We start from the raw sequence: 17,392 nt of genomic DNA on the forward strand, positions 1-17,392 counted from the left end.
GTTCTTGCAAACTGCTCTAGGCAAACTACATTTTTTTGAACCAGTATCTCCCCCCAGCCTTCTGCACATGAAACTTAGCAGGGCTTTTCAGGTATCAGCAGTGCAATGTTTTCTCAGAACAGCTTGTGTGCGTGCAGCTTTCACAGCTTTGAGCAGTTTCATTTCAGGCTCCATATTTTTTGCATACCTAATGCCTGCTTTTCCTGTGCACTCAATCAAGCTCAACAACTTTGGAGGCTACCCGTAATGTGAAGTAAACACTGGCGGCAAAACATGGCTGCTCTGTGCCTGCAGCGAGTGTGCTCAAGGCCAACAGGGCGGACATGAAGAGGAGAAGCCTGGAGCACAGCCTAACCTGCATTATCTCTGCAAGACAATGGGGCTACTGTAAAAACAGGAGCAACTTTTCAATACAGGACCGTGTATAATCCTGATGACAGAGAGTGAAAAAAATAATTGCGGATGAAAAGGATGAGAGGCCATTAGATATAGAGAGACAGACGGGGCAAGAGAATGATCAGGAAACAAAAGAATGAGGAATGGCACAGAGAAGATGCAGCAGGTTCTCAGTTGGCAACCTTATCAGTGGAGTTCAACTGAAGAATGGAGCTGAGCTGACAAGAGGTCTGTCTAAACATGTTCCCAATGCTATGGTGCTCACAGGGTCAGGGTTAGGGGATTTACCTGTCATCCATCCATCCATCCATCAATCAACATCTATGCACAACTTCTTTGAACTTTAAAAACACCAATCACAAAAATGGCAGCAGTTGAAGATGTTTATGAGCTGAAGCGCAACTTAACATTTTAGTTACCCAAGAAACATTGGTTTAGTTGGATGGCATTAAAGGATGTGGGTGAAAAACTCCAACTATCTATTGAAAAGAGAAGATTCCACATGACAATTAACTTTACTCTCTGTTGGCCCTAGAAGACTATCACTTTTCGATGCACATAGATGTAAAGGTCAAATACACAAAGCATTCGGTTTGGAGTCTCTGACGGTCACAAAGCACAACAAAGCGCTGCCACATCCTGCAAAACCACACCTTTCTGGGTAGATACAAAGATCTGAGACCCATTATGGGGAACCACAGGCACCAACATGTGCATTGTACATTTGTTTAACCTGAAGGCTGCCTGTGGACATCCTGACGCATAAATCTAAGTCTTCTGTAGTCACACATTGCATCAGTGACAAGAGGCACAAAGACTCAAAGCTCGGATACAAACAGCCATGTGACTGAAACTTGAGCGGCTCCCCTTGAGCGGTCAAATATCAATGTCAGGAAGAGAGCGGAACACATGGACACTCATGTTAGCACCCTGTCAGCCTGGTATCAGGAGGAAGAAGATGAGCGGTGACCACAAATACTCACAATCACACAGGAAGAACCATCTGCACCAGTCAGTGCCCTGTCAGTCAGAGAGCCTCTCCATCTGGATTCTGTTCATTAACATTTGAGGTGACGATGATGACTTAAAAAGTGACACCCAGCTGAGACTTAATTTGTCAGAGCGTCTTTAAAAAGCTGCGTCAGATTTATGAGCAAACGACAACTAGAAGACAAGTTATCAATCCAAACAGAGGTTACTTCTAAACAAACTGACTTACCATTTATTAAAGTTTTCATACAAGAGTTTTGACCCATTACTGTAAATGCACCATGTCCTCACCATGTGAGTATGTTGCAGCACAGACGACTGAGGAAATTAATATGTCTGCCTCTTCAATGATTGATTTATCTGTGACTTAATGTTAAACATAGGTGCAAAATGTCATTTCTAGGAAGACACACCCGCTCCTCAGTTGTGAGAGCAGCTGGCGCCGAAACCAACACATGACATATACCGTTGTTTTGGATCCCTGCTGATGCTGATATGTACACATGTTGCTATATCTATTAACACCTCAGAATATATGCTTTCCCGTGACGGGCTAGGGGGGTGGCTTTAGGAAACCTAAGAGCCACAAAGTGTACAGATACTGAGGGGTTAACATGAACCACGAGGCTAATATAGGCTCCAGGCTAAGTTTAGCTTTCCATAGCTTTAAACTATGCTGTACTGCATTTCAAATATCTCCTGTGACCTCCTACACCCTTAAACAGTACATCACCCATGTATTACAGGGAAGACACCTTCCACGTATTTTACCGATTACCACACGATGAACACAGTTATGTAACACACTGCTGTAAATAAGCCAGCAAATTATGAGGACATCATGTGAACCCTGTACAACTAATATGATGATTAAGGCTTTCAATCAAATTGTAAAAATTATATTTCATATAACAAAATACACATCAAAAGGACAAATATTTGCAAAACTATGTAAATGTAATCTTTCTATTGAGTAACTCAATAACTAACTCTTCATTATCGGGGCATAGTGAACGAGAGATAGTCTTCAAATTACGTGTTCAGTCAAGTCTACTCTTTGCCCCTAAGAGAAAGAATTATGTCAAACAACCCACCCTCCACATTGTGAGGTAGAGAGTGACATTGCTCTCTAGGAAAAGCCAATACCTGCATGTAGGAACTTGGATGATAGCTCAGCAGTTAAAGTCAATTAAAAGAAATTATGGAAAATCAGATTCTTTGACAAAGCAACTTATGCATCGCTCTGTTTCCTTCCTTCCCTCTCACTCATTATACAGTATGTGACTTCTCTTCTTCCAGACGAAGCCTGTAAAACCTAGTTATTTGAGTTGAGTTATTCAAAAATCATTTTAAGCTTGTAGCACATGTACTGTATACTGTATGCATCCATACTGAGACAAGCAGGTAATAAGAGAGCTAGAGTTGGGAAAGAGTTTGAACATTAACACAGTGGTACAGTCGGCCCAAGAAAATAAATATTCTATTCATGCCACTGTGTATTTTTGATGCTGATTCTCATCTCCAGACAAGTCTACCCACTCAGAGAAAATATACATATGTTTAAAGTGTGATTATAGGGCCAATCAGTGTCCCAACATAGAATTCTCAATAACTTGCACATAAATATGTGCTCCTACATGCTGGATTCACCGCTTTGGTCAGAACTCTGTAGCTGTAATATGCTCACTTTAGATCTCTCTTGGGTTTTTTGGATGGTCGGATTACTCAAAAGCTAAAGAATGTCACTGCTGGCATCTTTGCACAGGATGTGAAAAAAAAAAGCCTTAAAGTTGCTTTACAAAATCTCACATAGTCTGGTATTGTCTGAATACATTGCTGAGGACCTTTAATGACAACATCTCTTTGTTCCTGCATGTCATCTGAAACAAACCTGCATTGTTTCACTGTCTAGTTTCACGGTCTAGTTTCAACAAAGGACCTGGGGGAATCACACATAATTTCTAAATTACTATATTAGTAAAATTACTTTTACTAAATTCTTTGTAAAAATCTGATCTTGAATGTATAACTGCAGTTGTTCTTATCAATATCCAAAAGTCACACTGACTGACTACTTTTTTTTTTTTTAATGCAATGTTTATGTTACCTAAAGATTTATTTGTAATCATTTCTTAAAGGTCTTCAATGGCCCTGATAACAGAATACTTATCTGTAAATACATGAATGACAAACACACTACATGCCAGAATGCAGGCTTTAAGTGAATACGTCACAGAGTAAACAATCCTGTACAAACATCCGCAATGATGCATGCAAATCTGATTAAATGAACCAATGTTTAACTAGAACCTGCCAAGTAGCAGCGTGCTATTCAAATACAAAAGTTCAACTGCAGGTATTTAAACAATCGGAGCAATTTAAGAGCAGAAATACCAAGTACTGCATAACAACAGGAAATTATGCCCTTTAACTCCCGCCTCTTCCACTTTTAGGTCTTTCTATGACGCGAGATGAGCGTTCACATTCCTTCTAAAAATGAAAAGAAAAGCAAAGCAGGAGAGAGAAAAAAAGTTGAAGAGGGGGCTTATCTGAGGGCAGTACTGTGACCTACTTTTTAATTCAAGACAGTTATGCAACAGTGGGAGGGGGAACATATGACCCACATATGGAGAGAAATGCAGAGACCTAAAGATTAAATGTTCAAGTGTCGAATGCATGTTGCATACCAGTGGGTCGAGGCAATGACAGGAGAGCCTGGGGCAAGACTAATGAGTCAGCAGCCTGCAAAAAGCCTGCAACTCTTCCTCATTCTCTCTATCCCCATTTCCTGTCCCAATTCAGAACCACCTGGGGGTTTTGGAGAAGTTTTTCCTGTCTTTCATGCTAATTTCTGACTACAAACAGCTCAGTCATTTTGTAATATTCAAATAATTGCTCAAGAGGAATTAACAGTAACCTCAGAAACATGAGTGAACAAAAAGAGTCCCTTCCTAGAGGACACAACTACAACCTGAGCCATAATCCTGATAAACTGCCCACTTTTTCCACCATCATACTGTCAACGCACAGTAATACATTTAAAAAGCAACATAGTACTGCACAGAGGCACACAGACATGCTAGCTTCATCTCCTGATACACTGTCTCTGCTGGTTCCGAACAGCCAAATCCCCTGACATTTCCTGTCGGCTTTAGCACCATTCAGAACCAGGAGACGTGGTATCAACCAACTCTACTGTACTGTGCCAACTGACTGGGTTCAGACAATGCAGACAAAACTGCAGAGACAACAGGCTGAAGACCAGTCAAACATTATGAAATGCAAACTGAGCTCTGATCTCTTCTCAGGCAGGATGTTAGCCTGCTAAATAAAAGTTTTCATGGAGTAGGACAGCATGTGTGAATATGTGTCCAACATGCGTGAACTTGTGTCCTAAAGCTGCCTTATTGCTTTGACATCCTTCCAAGTGACTCCTGTTTGATTAGTCAACATCAAAACATCACTGTCATGCACACTCATCTTTCTCCTAGCATGATGTGGCATGCAACACACAAAGTATTTAAGCTGGGCTAGGGTGGATAAGTTGCTGCTGTTCTCTCTACTGGCCTAAATCTCAGATCAGCTTGTTGCTGCTCATTATACAGACTTGCACGCACACGCAGTCTTTGACTTACTGACAGCACGTGATGTATGTAAGTCTTGTCCGTCCTTAATTGTCTTAAATTACTTAAACTGTGTCACCGTGTCAGCTGTTGTGACAAAACATGGAGAGGAGACAGAAAAACAAAAGCATAGGAAGGGGAAGGAGTCATGAGCTTCATGAAGTAAATATAGGTATGGTCTTGGTTATAATTTAAAATCAGTTTGAATAGTGTGTCTGTCCTCAGAGGCAGAGGTGAGTCTCGTGATGTTTTTCACTGAAGTTCAGTTTGCGCTTCATGTACAGCATGCTGGGAGACGGGTTAATGACGCGAGAAAGCCTGATGGAGAACAGCGTGATGATGAAGTGACTTAGCTTTCTTATAAACTGATCTGATTCACATGCTTGGAGAACACACACAGACACACACACAATTTTTTATATATATAATAATATAATAAATCATCCATGCAGCAGAGAATCCTAATTTACCACACTGTTTACCTCCACATCCATAGCTGATTGAATAAAAATAGTCAGACAGGAGGACGGGGGGGCGGGGGGAGTTGAGAGAGAATCCAGGATCCACGTGTGCAGAGGTGGATTGTGGGGCAGGGAGATGCGTCAGGGCTCGCCAGTAAAAGTAGGCCAGCGCATCTGCCAGGCAGACTAAAACGTGTTGTCACAGTTTGGAGGGAAAGAGGGGGAGGAAGGGCCTAAAAGCTATGCTAGGAGCACTGAATGTGTTTGTTTGTGCACGTTTGCGCTCCAATTTCTCTCCACATCGAAGCACGGAATAATGTAGAGCAGCAGTTTGTTCTAAAGCCTGCTGATCCTCCATAATCCTCTCCACTGGTTCATCCTCGCGGCAGTCAGGACATAGTGGCTGAACTGGTGAATGGCTCTCTAACTCGCTCATAAAATTGGACCTGTCACTTCACCTATGAACATTTAGATTTCAGCTCAGTACACAAAGGCCTTTTTAGTGACTGACTGAAGGTTATTTTTACCGTCTGGAAATTAAGTATACGAAAAGTAGTTTCTCAAAGTTTTCTTTCCACATATTTCCCCCTTCCAAGACATAGGCTACCTTGTATTGATTTCTTGCACACATGGAGAAACTGTGGATCTGTGCTCTCCCTACTGTCATCTAAAAGACAACAAAAGTCTTTCTTTGGAGCAGCCAAGGATCTGAAAACGGCTCTACTGCACACACGCAAACTGTCAAATTCAAAACACAGATTCAGAACTGGCAATTCCAGATGTTCTGCTGACCACTGCACATTTGGCTCACACCTTCTGGACATCAAGTTTTCCACATCCATTTCCTGAAACTATTTTGCTTGGTGCAGAAGTTATTGATACCCCCTATTAGTTAACCTGCAACAACCCACCTATACTTTTTTGACCAGCCAATTATTTATTAGTAATCAAGTAGTCAATACATCTCAGCAGACATTGGGCACTGTTTAACGCTCACAATGCTTGCAAATCAATACCAGCAGAAGCAAAGACGTTCCACTTCATGTTTACCATGCTGCTGCAGACATATGAGCCCCAGAGCTTAGCACTGCTGCTCCATTTGCTAATGTTCTTCTGCATGGAGTGACCAAAGGCACCGTAAGTGGCAAATGAGGTTGGAGTGGCAGGCTCATTTCCTTAAGTGCTCTTATGTTGTGTGCTGACCTGCTATATAGGAGAAACAGAGGCATACCCTATAAAGTCTCTCCTGTCTGAGAATCATGACCACAGGCCTCCTGAAGGCACCAGGATCTGGGTCTGCACTTATCAAGCACCTCAGAAATCAGTCCCAACTGTCCAACTTAAACCCTAACCATTACCATCCCAAGTTCTATGAGTAAAAGCAAAAAAAGCTTTAACCATCTTAATTTCTTAATTTTACTCTACTCTAGAAATTAGAGAAGTGCAGAGCTGAAGGTGGACAGTGAAAGGACAAACATTAGTGCACAGAACCAGGGCACAAAAAAAGGACCACTTACTAGCCAAAAAAACAAATAGGTAATCTTTTGAGAAGCTGGTGAAATTGGAATATTCAAGTTCATTTTGCACCCAATGATGTGTGAAATCTAAACAATCTTTGAAATAAATGATAATAGACTTCTTCAAATAAAGTGGATCCAAATCTGGTGTGATCAAGGTTTTCAAAAGGAGAACACATACATAGAGTTTTTAAATTATTCAACTAGATCTGTATTTTTCAAAGCAAAATATGTACACGCCCAAACACTGACACTCACAGATATAAAAATAAAACCTTTAACTTTGCATTAATTCATATCATGAAAGCTACTCAAATGATTTGTATTACTGTCTGAAATTAATGCAGGTAACGGTATACTTGCATTGCAGGAATAAATGAAAAAAACCGGGTGATTATATAAACTTGGATTAATAATGCTTTGTTCAAGCAATGGAACAATGCCTCTTAACTGATGTCATGCTTGTGTTCAAAGAGAATTTCATTAGTGGCTTACTCATTATTACTCACTGTTAAAATGCCATGCTTATAAAACACACTGGCAGCAGCCCAGTGGTTCCTGGAACAATGACACCACTTTATCCTGTTTAACCTTAAAGACAGACGATTGCAATTTGATAAAACACTTTGAGTTCATTAAATATAATGAAAGGCCTCAAAGTCTTATAATCCATACTACTTTAAGCTATTTGTAAAGCGTGTTTGCCTTTCTGATCTTAAAGGATCCTTCTTTTACGATACCGGCTCTGTGACGCACAGAAATCCTTTCAAAAGGTACACAGGAGTCTTTCTCTAGGATATAATGTGAATGAACAGACACACCTCTATTTGGAAACTAGCCTGTGGCACCAAGCAGGCCAAGTCACCAGGTGAAAAAAAGACTGCTGCTCCTGCAGGGTTGTGTTCACCTTACATGCTGCAGCGCACTGATATTAAAGATATTTCCATCTAGAGTCAAAACAGTTAGAGATCTGCGTGATATCAACTAGATTACAGATGCAAAAATATTTAAATCTTCAATAACACAACAGTAGCACCAAGTCAGATGCATACAACATTATCTATACTGTTCAAATGCAAAAGAAAACTGTGAGACATAACTGCTAGAGAGACTCTGAGCACACACAGCATGAATCATCGGTCAAGGAAGTGTTGTTTGATCCATTCATGGAGTAAAGACATGATTTATGTCCCCTGTATAACTGGTCCCGCCAGGGTGTAGCATTTTTTGGGGGTTTTGTAATGATGAAATTAGATTATACAATCAAGTCAAGAGTACTGTACTTAAAATACTGCAAGGACAATTTAACTGGTTATGAAACGGTCTCAATTTAATAGTGATGCCCCTGTATGACCTATGTAGACACATAAGGTCAAAAGCAGGAAGGTAGGCAATTTCTATGCAGTAGGTTTATACGTAACCTAGGTGTATGTTCGGGAAAGTTATTTAAATAAAGTTTATTTAGTTTCACCATCATCATATAAGTGATTCCTCTTACATAGCCACAAATATATACCTCATCACTATACACCCCTGATGTTGCTTCCTTCTTTCAAAACAAATGCAAATGTTAGCCAGATCAAGATCTTTACCATAAGAGGCAGTGCTACTTCCCTAAGGGACTAAAATCTATTGATCTGAGCTAAATATATAACTTTTCACAGTGCATTGAAATGGTTATAAAAATGAATCACAATAAATTACTTTAGTGGATGTTTGGAGTTTTCAGCAATGCACTAAAGAATATTATCATAGTATAGATATGAAACACTTCAATGTAAATTTAACAGACACGCTGTTGTTGCAAGAACAAAAGCATTATTCTCAGGGATAATGAATTGATGAGGTATTTCCCATTTATTTAAGACACTGCCTGCATAACGTTTAATAGCAGTCATATTGAACACATATTCTGTAACACTGAGATAGACAAACAACACGTAGCCACAGTATTGGTGGCAACAGTGAAGCTGTGAAGTATCACAGTTGTCGCAGTCAAACTGGGATCAAAGAGGCTTGGGAATGCGACATCGGGAACATCGGGCTAGGACAATGGGACTGGAGGACGCAGTCATGTGATATAATGTAATTTGATAGGAAAAGCCATTCTGCCTGTATGGGGTTAGCATGGGGGGGATAGGATACAACAATACATGTGCATTCTTAGTCAGTGTGTATGCATCAGCAAGCACAGCAGGAGTACAAAAACTCATCAAACATTCACTTCAGTACACAGTGTGACCATGTGGTGCAGCGTGGTGAAACTTTTTTTTACATTTACCACATGTACTCCAATGCAAACAGTGCCCTCCTAATGAGAAAGGAATTAAAAAATGTTTGTACGAAACAAAACACTGGAATAGGACAAGAATACTATGACATTTTGGGTTTGAACAATATATTACACTCATGACGGTGGTTACATATTCAGCCAATCTGAAACAACAAGCCCTCTGTATATTGTTTATTTGAATCAGATATCAACTTCAAATCTAATTTATTTGACCTGTGAAATAAGATAATGGGATTTTGAATTTAGCAGGCGGCTTGAGGAAAGTACATCTGATGGCATTGGTCTGTCTTCACATGAGTGCCTCAGCAAAACATGCCCTTGTTAGCGTTAGTACACAATGTTCTTTAGTAGCCCTGTGAGTCAGCTATGGACAGACACCATTCTGTACATCGCCCTCCCCCTGACAGATGAAGGGCACATATACACAGACAAACACACTTGCTCTATACGAGACTGAAGCCTTTACAAAGACAAAGGTTAGGTATAGAATACTAGACAGGACCAGCATAGCCAGAAAGGTAAACAGTAAGGAGCAGAGCCAGAGAGGGGGAGGGGAGGAGCAGAAACCACAGCATTTTCAGAGAAGGGAAAAATAGTGCCTTTCTCTAGGAGGGCAGGAAAAAGCAAAGCAAGCCCTGTTTTGAGTGAAATTAACTATTCAAAAATCAGAGTATAGACTGTAACAGGCGTTATCGGAAACTGTCCTGAGATGCATTAGAATCTGAGGTGACTATTTTACGTACAATTTAAATAAATTCAGAATCTGATAGGCCATGTGCACTGTTAATAACTCAGAACATATGCTTATGTAAGTTCTAACTGAATCCTCAGTTGTCAAATACTCTAGATCAATCAACAATCAACCCTTTGTCATTCCCTCTTCTCACACAAGCAAACACAGGTAGTAGCGCTTATTGACGCTTGTGATCTGACGCAAGTCTTCACCTTAAAGACCTCAAAGTCTCCACCCTCACAATACTTTTCACTAACGTCGTAAACAGTGGCATTTTCATTGTAACCACTGACAGGGCCTCAGGCTACTGGCCAGCATTCAACTCTTACTGCAGGCCTACCAATTCCCAGAAACATATTATGTGAGCAACAGGATCCTGCAAGGAAGTTGCCCCCTGCCAGAAAATTAAGCAAAATTTTGTAACTAAATCGCTTTGCAAAGAAATAGAAGTTATGTGGCTCTTCGCAGCCAACTGCAAGCTTTTTAAGAATACATGCCATCTTGCTCTATTGATTTACAAACCTACAAGAATCTAATGCAAGCAATTCCCAATAAAAAAAACAATGTTGTGTTGCATTGTAGGGCAGTTTACACATGTAGTTGCAGAGTTCCAGGGTAATAAGATTGTCCTTAGGACAGTTCAAATGAGCTTACTGAGAGACTAGATGAATTGACACAAAGCTGAAAGAGGGATGACACTTGTTCCTTTTTACATCTGCACGATACCTAATGAAGACAGACCAAGCATCTTCTTAAATGTAATGATTTGCTGCTTCTGTTTGTCATGTATGATACTAAATGAAGAGTTGTTGAGTTTTGGACTGTTCGATGGACAAAAGAAGCAAATGAGATGTCACTTTGGGCTCTGGGAAATTGTGATGAGCAACTGAACGATTCATTGACTATTAATGAAATGAATTGGCAGCAACCCTAATTCAAACTTGACTCAAAATAGTCTGATATCAAAGTAGATATCTGTCCTGTTGTTACTTCCATACTTACTTCTACAGAGTGTGCAGCTATGATCAAGCACAAAGTAGACTAATAAAGTAGGGGTTATCTCTCTCTCTCAACCAATCTATGATTCAGTTTACCACCACTGTGAGAAGTCAAAACAAACTGCGATATAACTGGCTAAAACTGCTGTCTGACTGGCTTATGGCTGGCACCCACCACACAGATCACATTGACTACAAGCATTCAACATTCATACTCTGTATCAACAGAATGTTACTGCAGTTCGGCTTTGAGCCCATTTGATGACCCGGTTCTACCCCTCAGCCTTAGACACCCTGCTGTACTGACTCGACCTAACACTGGATCCACCTCAGATGATAGCTCACTCCGACCTGACACACTTAACATGACTCAAGTTGTGCCAGGGTAAAGCAATAATGTACAGAGAGCCATGCAGCTGAGAGGCAGGAAGGCCATCAGGCATGAGAGCTTAATGTGTTCAGCAGTCTCCATGGCCAGTGGGCAGGAACAATAGTGGGTTCTGGAGTGCAAGTCCAGCTCTGTCTCCTCACATAAACCTAGAACTGCCAGCCCACAGAGCCAAACTCTGGCCCGCTACAACAACAACAGAAAGATGGATTCTCAGTTACTGAGCCTCTGGTCTGTAAGCCAACAGCTGAGGAAAGAGAAAGTTGTGGCACTAGATTTTACGACAGAATTACAAGGTATAAATGCACTCACTGAGAGCTGATTATAACCAGTCTAATCAGCCAAATGAAAGTAATCTGATCACACGTGAAACAAAAAAACAAACAAAACCAGCACATTTTTCGCATTTTTATTTGACAGTTGATTAAATCTACATGTTTCTGTTGGCCACTAAGAATTGACTAAGCATTTTCACGCCTAATCTGTTTTTCAAATTGAGTTCTGAAAATTGACTGAAAAAAAAAAAAAGGGACAGCTCATCTGGTACTCTTTGATTAAGCCAAGAGAAAAGACAACAAACCATTACGTCTTTGAACAAGAGGCCTGGACCTACTCACTGAAAAGGATGATTCATTTTTTGACATGCAGGTCAGTGTCTTGTTTGCTCCGACAGATAACCTTTCCTTTTTCCATTCTTTGTAAATTCATCAATGCTCCAAATGGTTAAAGATTAGAGCACCTTAGATACCATTCAGTTGAGGGTAGAGATATGCTGCATCTTTACTCAGAAAGTTAGTCAGGAGGGATAAAAAAATAAACAAACAAGCAAACCAGATAAGCAGTTAGGAAAAGAAAAACATGGGTAAACTCAAAGCTATCATGATGACATGCTTCTATATTGCAAGATAAAACAATGAGTTAATGCACAGCCCTTAGTCAGACTTGAACACAACGTCACAAGTTCATGTATGTCTTATCTGCACATGTGTGTGTGCACATGACTTGCACAGCGGGACAGGTCAGTATGTAGGTGCTTATGTATAGATCGCAACTCGTTATAAATTAACTATGTCCTTCAGACTACATAAAACTCAGTGCAAGAGTGTACATTACTGGCCAGTCCACATACCTAAAGGTTGGATTCGACCACTTACTTATCATACTCTTCTGATCAACAAATAGGCAGCCAGACTGTGGCAAACATAATGCTAAAAATTGCTGAAGTTAGGTAAAACATCAAGCTTGACAATACCAGAAAAACCAAGGAGTCATCTGTTGAGAGCTGAGAAAAGAGAAAAAATTAGCATGTGCATGAACACACATGCTGTAAATCACAGCAGCCACGCACTTTTAAAGGACCATGAAGGTAACAACAAGGGCTGCTGGATGAAATGAATAGCTGGGAGTTGATTTGCTTCAGTAGAACACTAAAGTAAACAACACGGTCTCGTCCAAAGGCAGGCTTTGTTACCTTCCATGTTACCTTCAAGTTACAACCCACTCCCCTCCCTTTTCATGGCTGGACCAGCCAAAAAAACACACACAGTCTTCACTGTTTCTCTGTCATTTACTCTCTTGCCCAGTACAGGTGCTGCAGAATGTCTCCTGGTTGGCAATACAAGCAGCACTATCAGTGACTACAGGCCACTAATGCACATGAGTAACACAATGAGGATGTACTTACGCAACAACTGCCCCCAAAAAGGGAACTTTTACAATGTGGGCAGAACACAGTTATTTTAACAAGAGGGTCCTCCAGCTATGCTTCAGCTTCCTGGTCAGTATGGTGCTCACATGGTCCTTTCAGAGGACAACTTCAAACAGAGGAGCACACAGTCTAGAAATATTTTTATGCCTTCGCCTTTTCACAACAATTTCACACTTTTAAGTGTAGGTATGTTGAAAGGGAATGTATGTAACATGCTAACTGGCTGTGGGCTTTCTTTTGTGTTCTATGGCCAAGATATTTTGAGTGTTTATGCAGCAAAACAGAGGTTTACACAGAAGCCTGCTCAAGTACTGAACCTGTGCATTAGGAAACTTTGATGTGACAGCAGAGGCCAAGTGAAAGCTCATATACCATCTCACCCTACAGATGATCTCAGAAAGGAAACAGGTCAGACAAGCAATCCCGTGGTGTCCTCTTACCGGACTGCTGTCAAAACATACAGCACCAACACCACTATGGGTGGAATCCGCAGCAGAAGAAAAAACAAATCACAGTACCATAAAGGTATTAAAATGGCAAATTAATTTACATAAACAATGAATGGATAGCACGGACACTATCATACAACAATCATGTTAGTCAGCAGATTCAACAGCAACTGGGTTGACAAATTAATTTTACTCAAAGTGTAATGTGTTGCTTTTTCTGTTATGCTATGGATGATTAGACAGTGTCTGCACTCTAATGGAACAGAATAGAAAATCCCTGTTGGTCAATTGGCTGCAGAGTTATCTCTTGAGTGCTAATCATGTTACATAATGACAATAATCTTTAAATGGCTATGAAACTAATAAGCCTATGACACAGGAAGCAAATGAGATGATGAGAAGATATGCAGCTATTTCTCATGTGCATGCTCCTACACAAATGCAATGATCAATGATCCAATTGTTTTATGTCTCTCGTGTAATGTGACAGAATGAAATAAGCAGAAAGATGCCAGATGTCTGAGAGAAAGTCCAATAACAAGCTCTGTCTGTTCGCTGGGTTCAGCAGAGAGGAGCGCTGGCACAACACACTCAGCCGACGTCTAGGCACGAAAATTAAAATCTAAACAGGGGGAAAATGTGTGTGTGGTAAACTATCATTACTGACAATCAACCTGGGTGCACCCTCAAGCAAACGCTCTCATGCAAACTCTCTACAGTGATGCCGACATCGACAGCCCAAGCTAGCATACCGTGCACACAGTAAGATCCCTGTTGTTGAATTTGTGAGTGAAGGGGCGGCATGACACGCACAGAATACATTCGGCTGTGCCTTTCAGAGCACTGCAGCATAGCGAGATCCCGCGTTGAGCATCTACAGCTGTTTTATAGTTATTTACGGGGGAAAAAAATTCTCATAAACAAAAACATGGATGACCAGAAATATCAAGATTAGCCCTGACCATTTAAATCAGCACAGGGAAAAACAGCCGATTAATCGCGACGACAGAATGGTGCTTCCCACAGTCTGTTGCCGTCTGCTGAGCCCCCTCTCTGTTTAAAATGACTGCTGCCTTGGAAACCTTCAGATTACTGCAACAACTGCGTTCCCCGTTTCTCTGTTCCCATCGGGACGTGTGAGAGTTGGCACGGAGGAGCGAGAGGCCGACAACAGCACACTAAAAAGGGATTGCATTAGTAATGAAGTCTGTGCATGTGGTTGCGTGGTCATTAGTGAGTCTGTACGAAAGTGAAAACGTGCACCAAGGTTTTAGGCAAGCAAATATCCAACGTGCCAGAGTGTAGCAAGACTAGTTGCTAACAGGGAAGACTCTCATTAATGGATTAAAACTACAATTCAATATTCCCTTGGACATTTTTGAATTCAAATGACTAAGAATATGTTGATCCCTGTTTTACTTGCTCTCAGTGACCAGAGAGCAGTATCCTGTTCTGCCTAGTTGCTGTGTTTTTCATGTTCTCATGTTTCTCTTCTCCATTTTACTGCTTTAAAGACAAACAGGTACGCTGAATCTCATCACTGTGATTCTTTTAAAAATAATCTAATCTATACGAATGTGATCATTCATCCTAAAAAAAAAAAAAAAAGGTACAAGGGTTACAAAGAATAAAAAGTGGATTAATCAACATCAGAGTCAGTCAGGACCAAATATTTAGACTTATTTTATACAAGTTTGCCTCATTTTTGCAAAACATTAATACTAGCATGGATGCACTTAACCAGATTGTGTACTGGAGACAGTTTTACTTATTGATGAGGGCATTACATAATGCTTATCCCTGCTATGATCAATAAAACATGAGCACACAAATCTCCGTTTCCTGTGCTTTGAGTAAACAGTGAGGAGGAAAAGAACACTGTTTTTAGACTATAATTAACAGGGACCTCAAATATAAATTAAATTAATATGATCATTACACCTTTTGTTACCAGGACTATTCTTGTCTCTGTACTGCCAACTCAAGTATTGAGATTTCCTGTAAGCGTTATAATGAAGAAAATGACGGCACATATGAAGTTCAGGTATTGCATAATATGGAAGAGCTCAGTTGTTGGATGATTTTTAAATGGTACTTTCTACGACGTTCTTTCTAGAACAAAACCATCTAACCCTCTACATTGCCAAGAAAAGTGATGGTGAATAATTATCACAAACAAATGACCAGGACAGTGGAGACAGAACCGACAGCCTGCAGGCCACACAGTGAAGCTTTTGCTGCTCCTGATTCACCCATATGGATAAAAGGTTGCATGTTAGTTGAACTGCTAATCCCATTTCACAAACCGTGCTCATTGTTACCTGCTCCGTGCCTCTGAGATTAAACAAATTCATGAGTTGAGTTAATCTACCTGATGTTTCCGCGGCATGTGTGTACTCAGGAGAGGAACTACACCCCGTGCTTTATAAATACAAACTTATTTACACTGTTGAATGTAAATACCTGACTGTAACCATCTGTTGACAGTAAACTCTAGCTCCACATAGTGTAAGCAGAGGACCTCAGCTGTCATGTGATGTGTGTCTAAATCAATCAGACAGAAAAGTGCATTTCACCATGATAGTCAGTAATGTATTGATTAGGCTAAGAATGCCAAGTTTCTTTTTTTTTCAAAAATTCTTTATTTCAAATTATTTTTGGCATTTTCTAGATTCTTGAAAAATCAATAGTAAACATCACTTCCCACATTTCTCTGTAATGATCAATGTTACAATTAACGTTTGCTGTCACAGCCCATCTAGTTAAGGTTAGCTAGCTATGCTGCTATTCAACAGCTGGCTGGTTAACCTACTAACCCACTAAAAACTATTTAATCGTCAAACTTAATCAGTCACCTATGTTTAGTATCAATAAGAACAAGACTCAGGCTGTTCTTTTAAATTGGGCTAATTAAACATCCCACCACACACTGGAATTAGCTGATAATGTTAGCTATGTAGGAGGATCCATGCCACTGAACATTGATGACTAACGGATATTATGCGGCAAAAGACATTAAGCAAAACGACGTGACGGACAAATAAATGTATTCTTAAAACGTGGTCAACAGATTGTCACGACTGTTATTTGTTTGACATGTCATTAAAGATGTGAATGGAGATGTCGGGCTTAGCTTACCAGCACAGGAGAGCTACAATGAGGCACACCAACAAAACGCGCAGCCTCTTCATTATCTTCCCGCGGGGACCAACATCCTCGCTCTTTGTTTTTTTCTCTAATTTCTCACGACACCAAAGACAAGCTTTTTGTTGACTGAGGGCCGGTTGCTAATTACAAATACACAAGCGACCGTCTTCTGTACCTAAAAACTACACTTGAAGTGTGCTAGTTTTCATTGTGCGGACCGCCTGTCCGCCTCTTTTTCAGCTTTAGCAGCCACTGCTGTTGACGGGAAGCTGACTGTTGGTAAGTTCAACCCCTGCTCCACGAACGACCAATCAAATCCGACCTCTGGATTCGTTGACCAATCACAGGACAGGTAGCAACACTACTTGACAAGGCCAACCCCCACCCCTTTGACGTGAAGATGAGTTGGTGACTGTGGAACAGGACGCGTCACCTATTTTCTTGATAAGCAAATCACTAAAGCACACATTATTTCAACTTATTGCTCAATCGCCTGATGACAGACTTTTGTAATATACCTGACTTGTGTCGATAGCTGTGGTTTTGTGAAGACAATTATGCGAAAGTTCAAAGCACTTAATGAGGTGGTGGTGGGTGCTTGAGGGAATGTGAACACTGTGTACTTTTTGACTTCATCGTGAAATACAGTCATATAGAATAAAAATGGATATTCAAAAAAGTCCTGAATA

General features: G+C 40.5%; 1 protein-coding gene across 4 annotated transcripts in view; it reads right to left on the bottom strand.

The window, feature by feature from the left end:
- Window positions 1–16,971, bottom strand: part of suco (SUN domain containing ossification factor) — a 41,243-nt gene extending 24,272 nt beyond the window's left edge. For all 4 annotated transcript variants that reach the window (XM_030432816.1, XM_030432815.1, XM_030432814.1 and 1 more), the window contains exon 1: window positions 16,695–16,971. In XM_030432816.1, the coding sequence (XP_030288676.1) occupies window positions 16,695–16,747 (53 nt within the window). In that variant the 5' untranslated portion in view covers window positions 16,748–16,971. The remainder of the gene's footprint in view (window positions 1–16,694) is intronic.
- Window positions 16,972–17,392: the final 421 nt, after the last annotated feature.

Source organism: Sparus aurata, chromosome 11, assembly GCF_900880675.1.
Source record: "Sparus aurata chromosome 11, fSpaAur1.1, whole genome shotgun sequence".
In the NCBI taxonomy this organism is placed as follows: domain Eukaryota; kingdom Metazoa; phylum Chordata; class Actinopteri; order Spariformes; family Sparidae; genus Sparus; species Sparus aurata.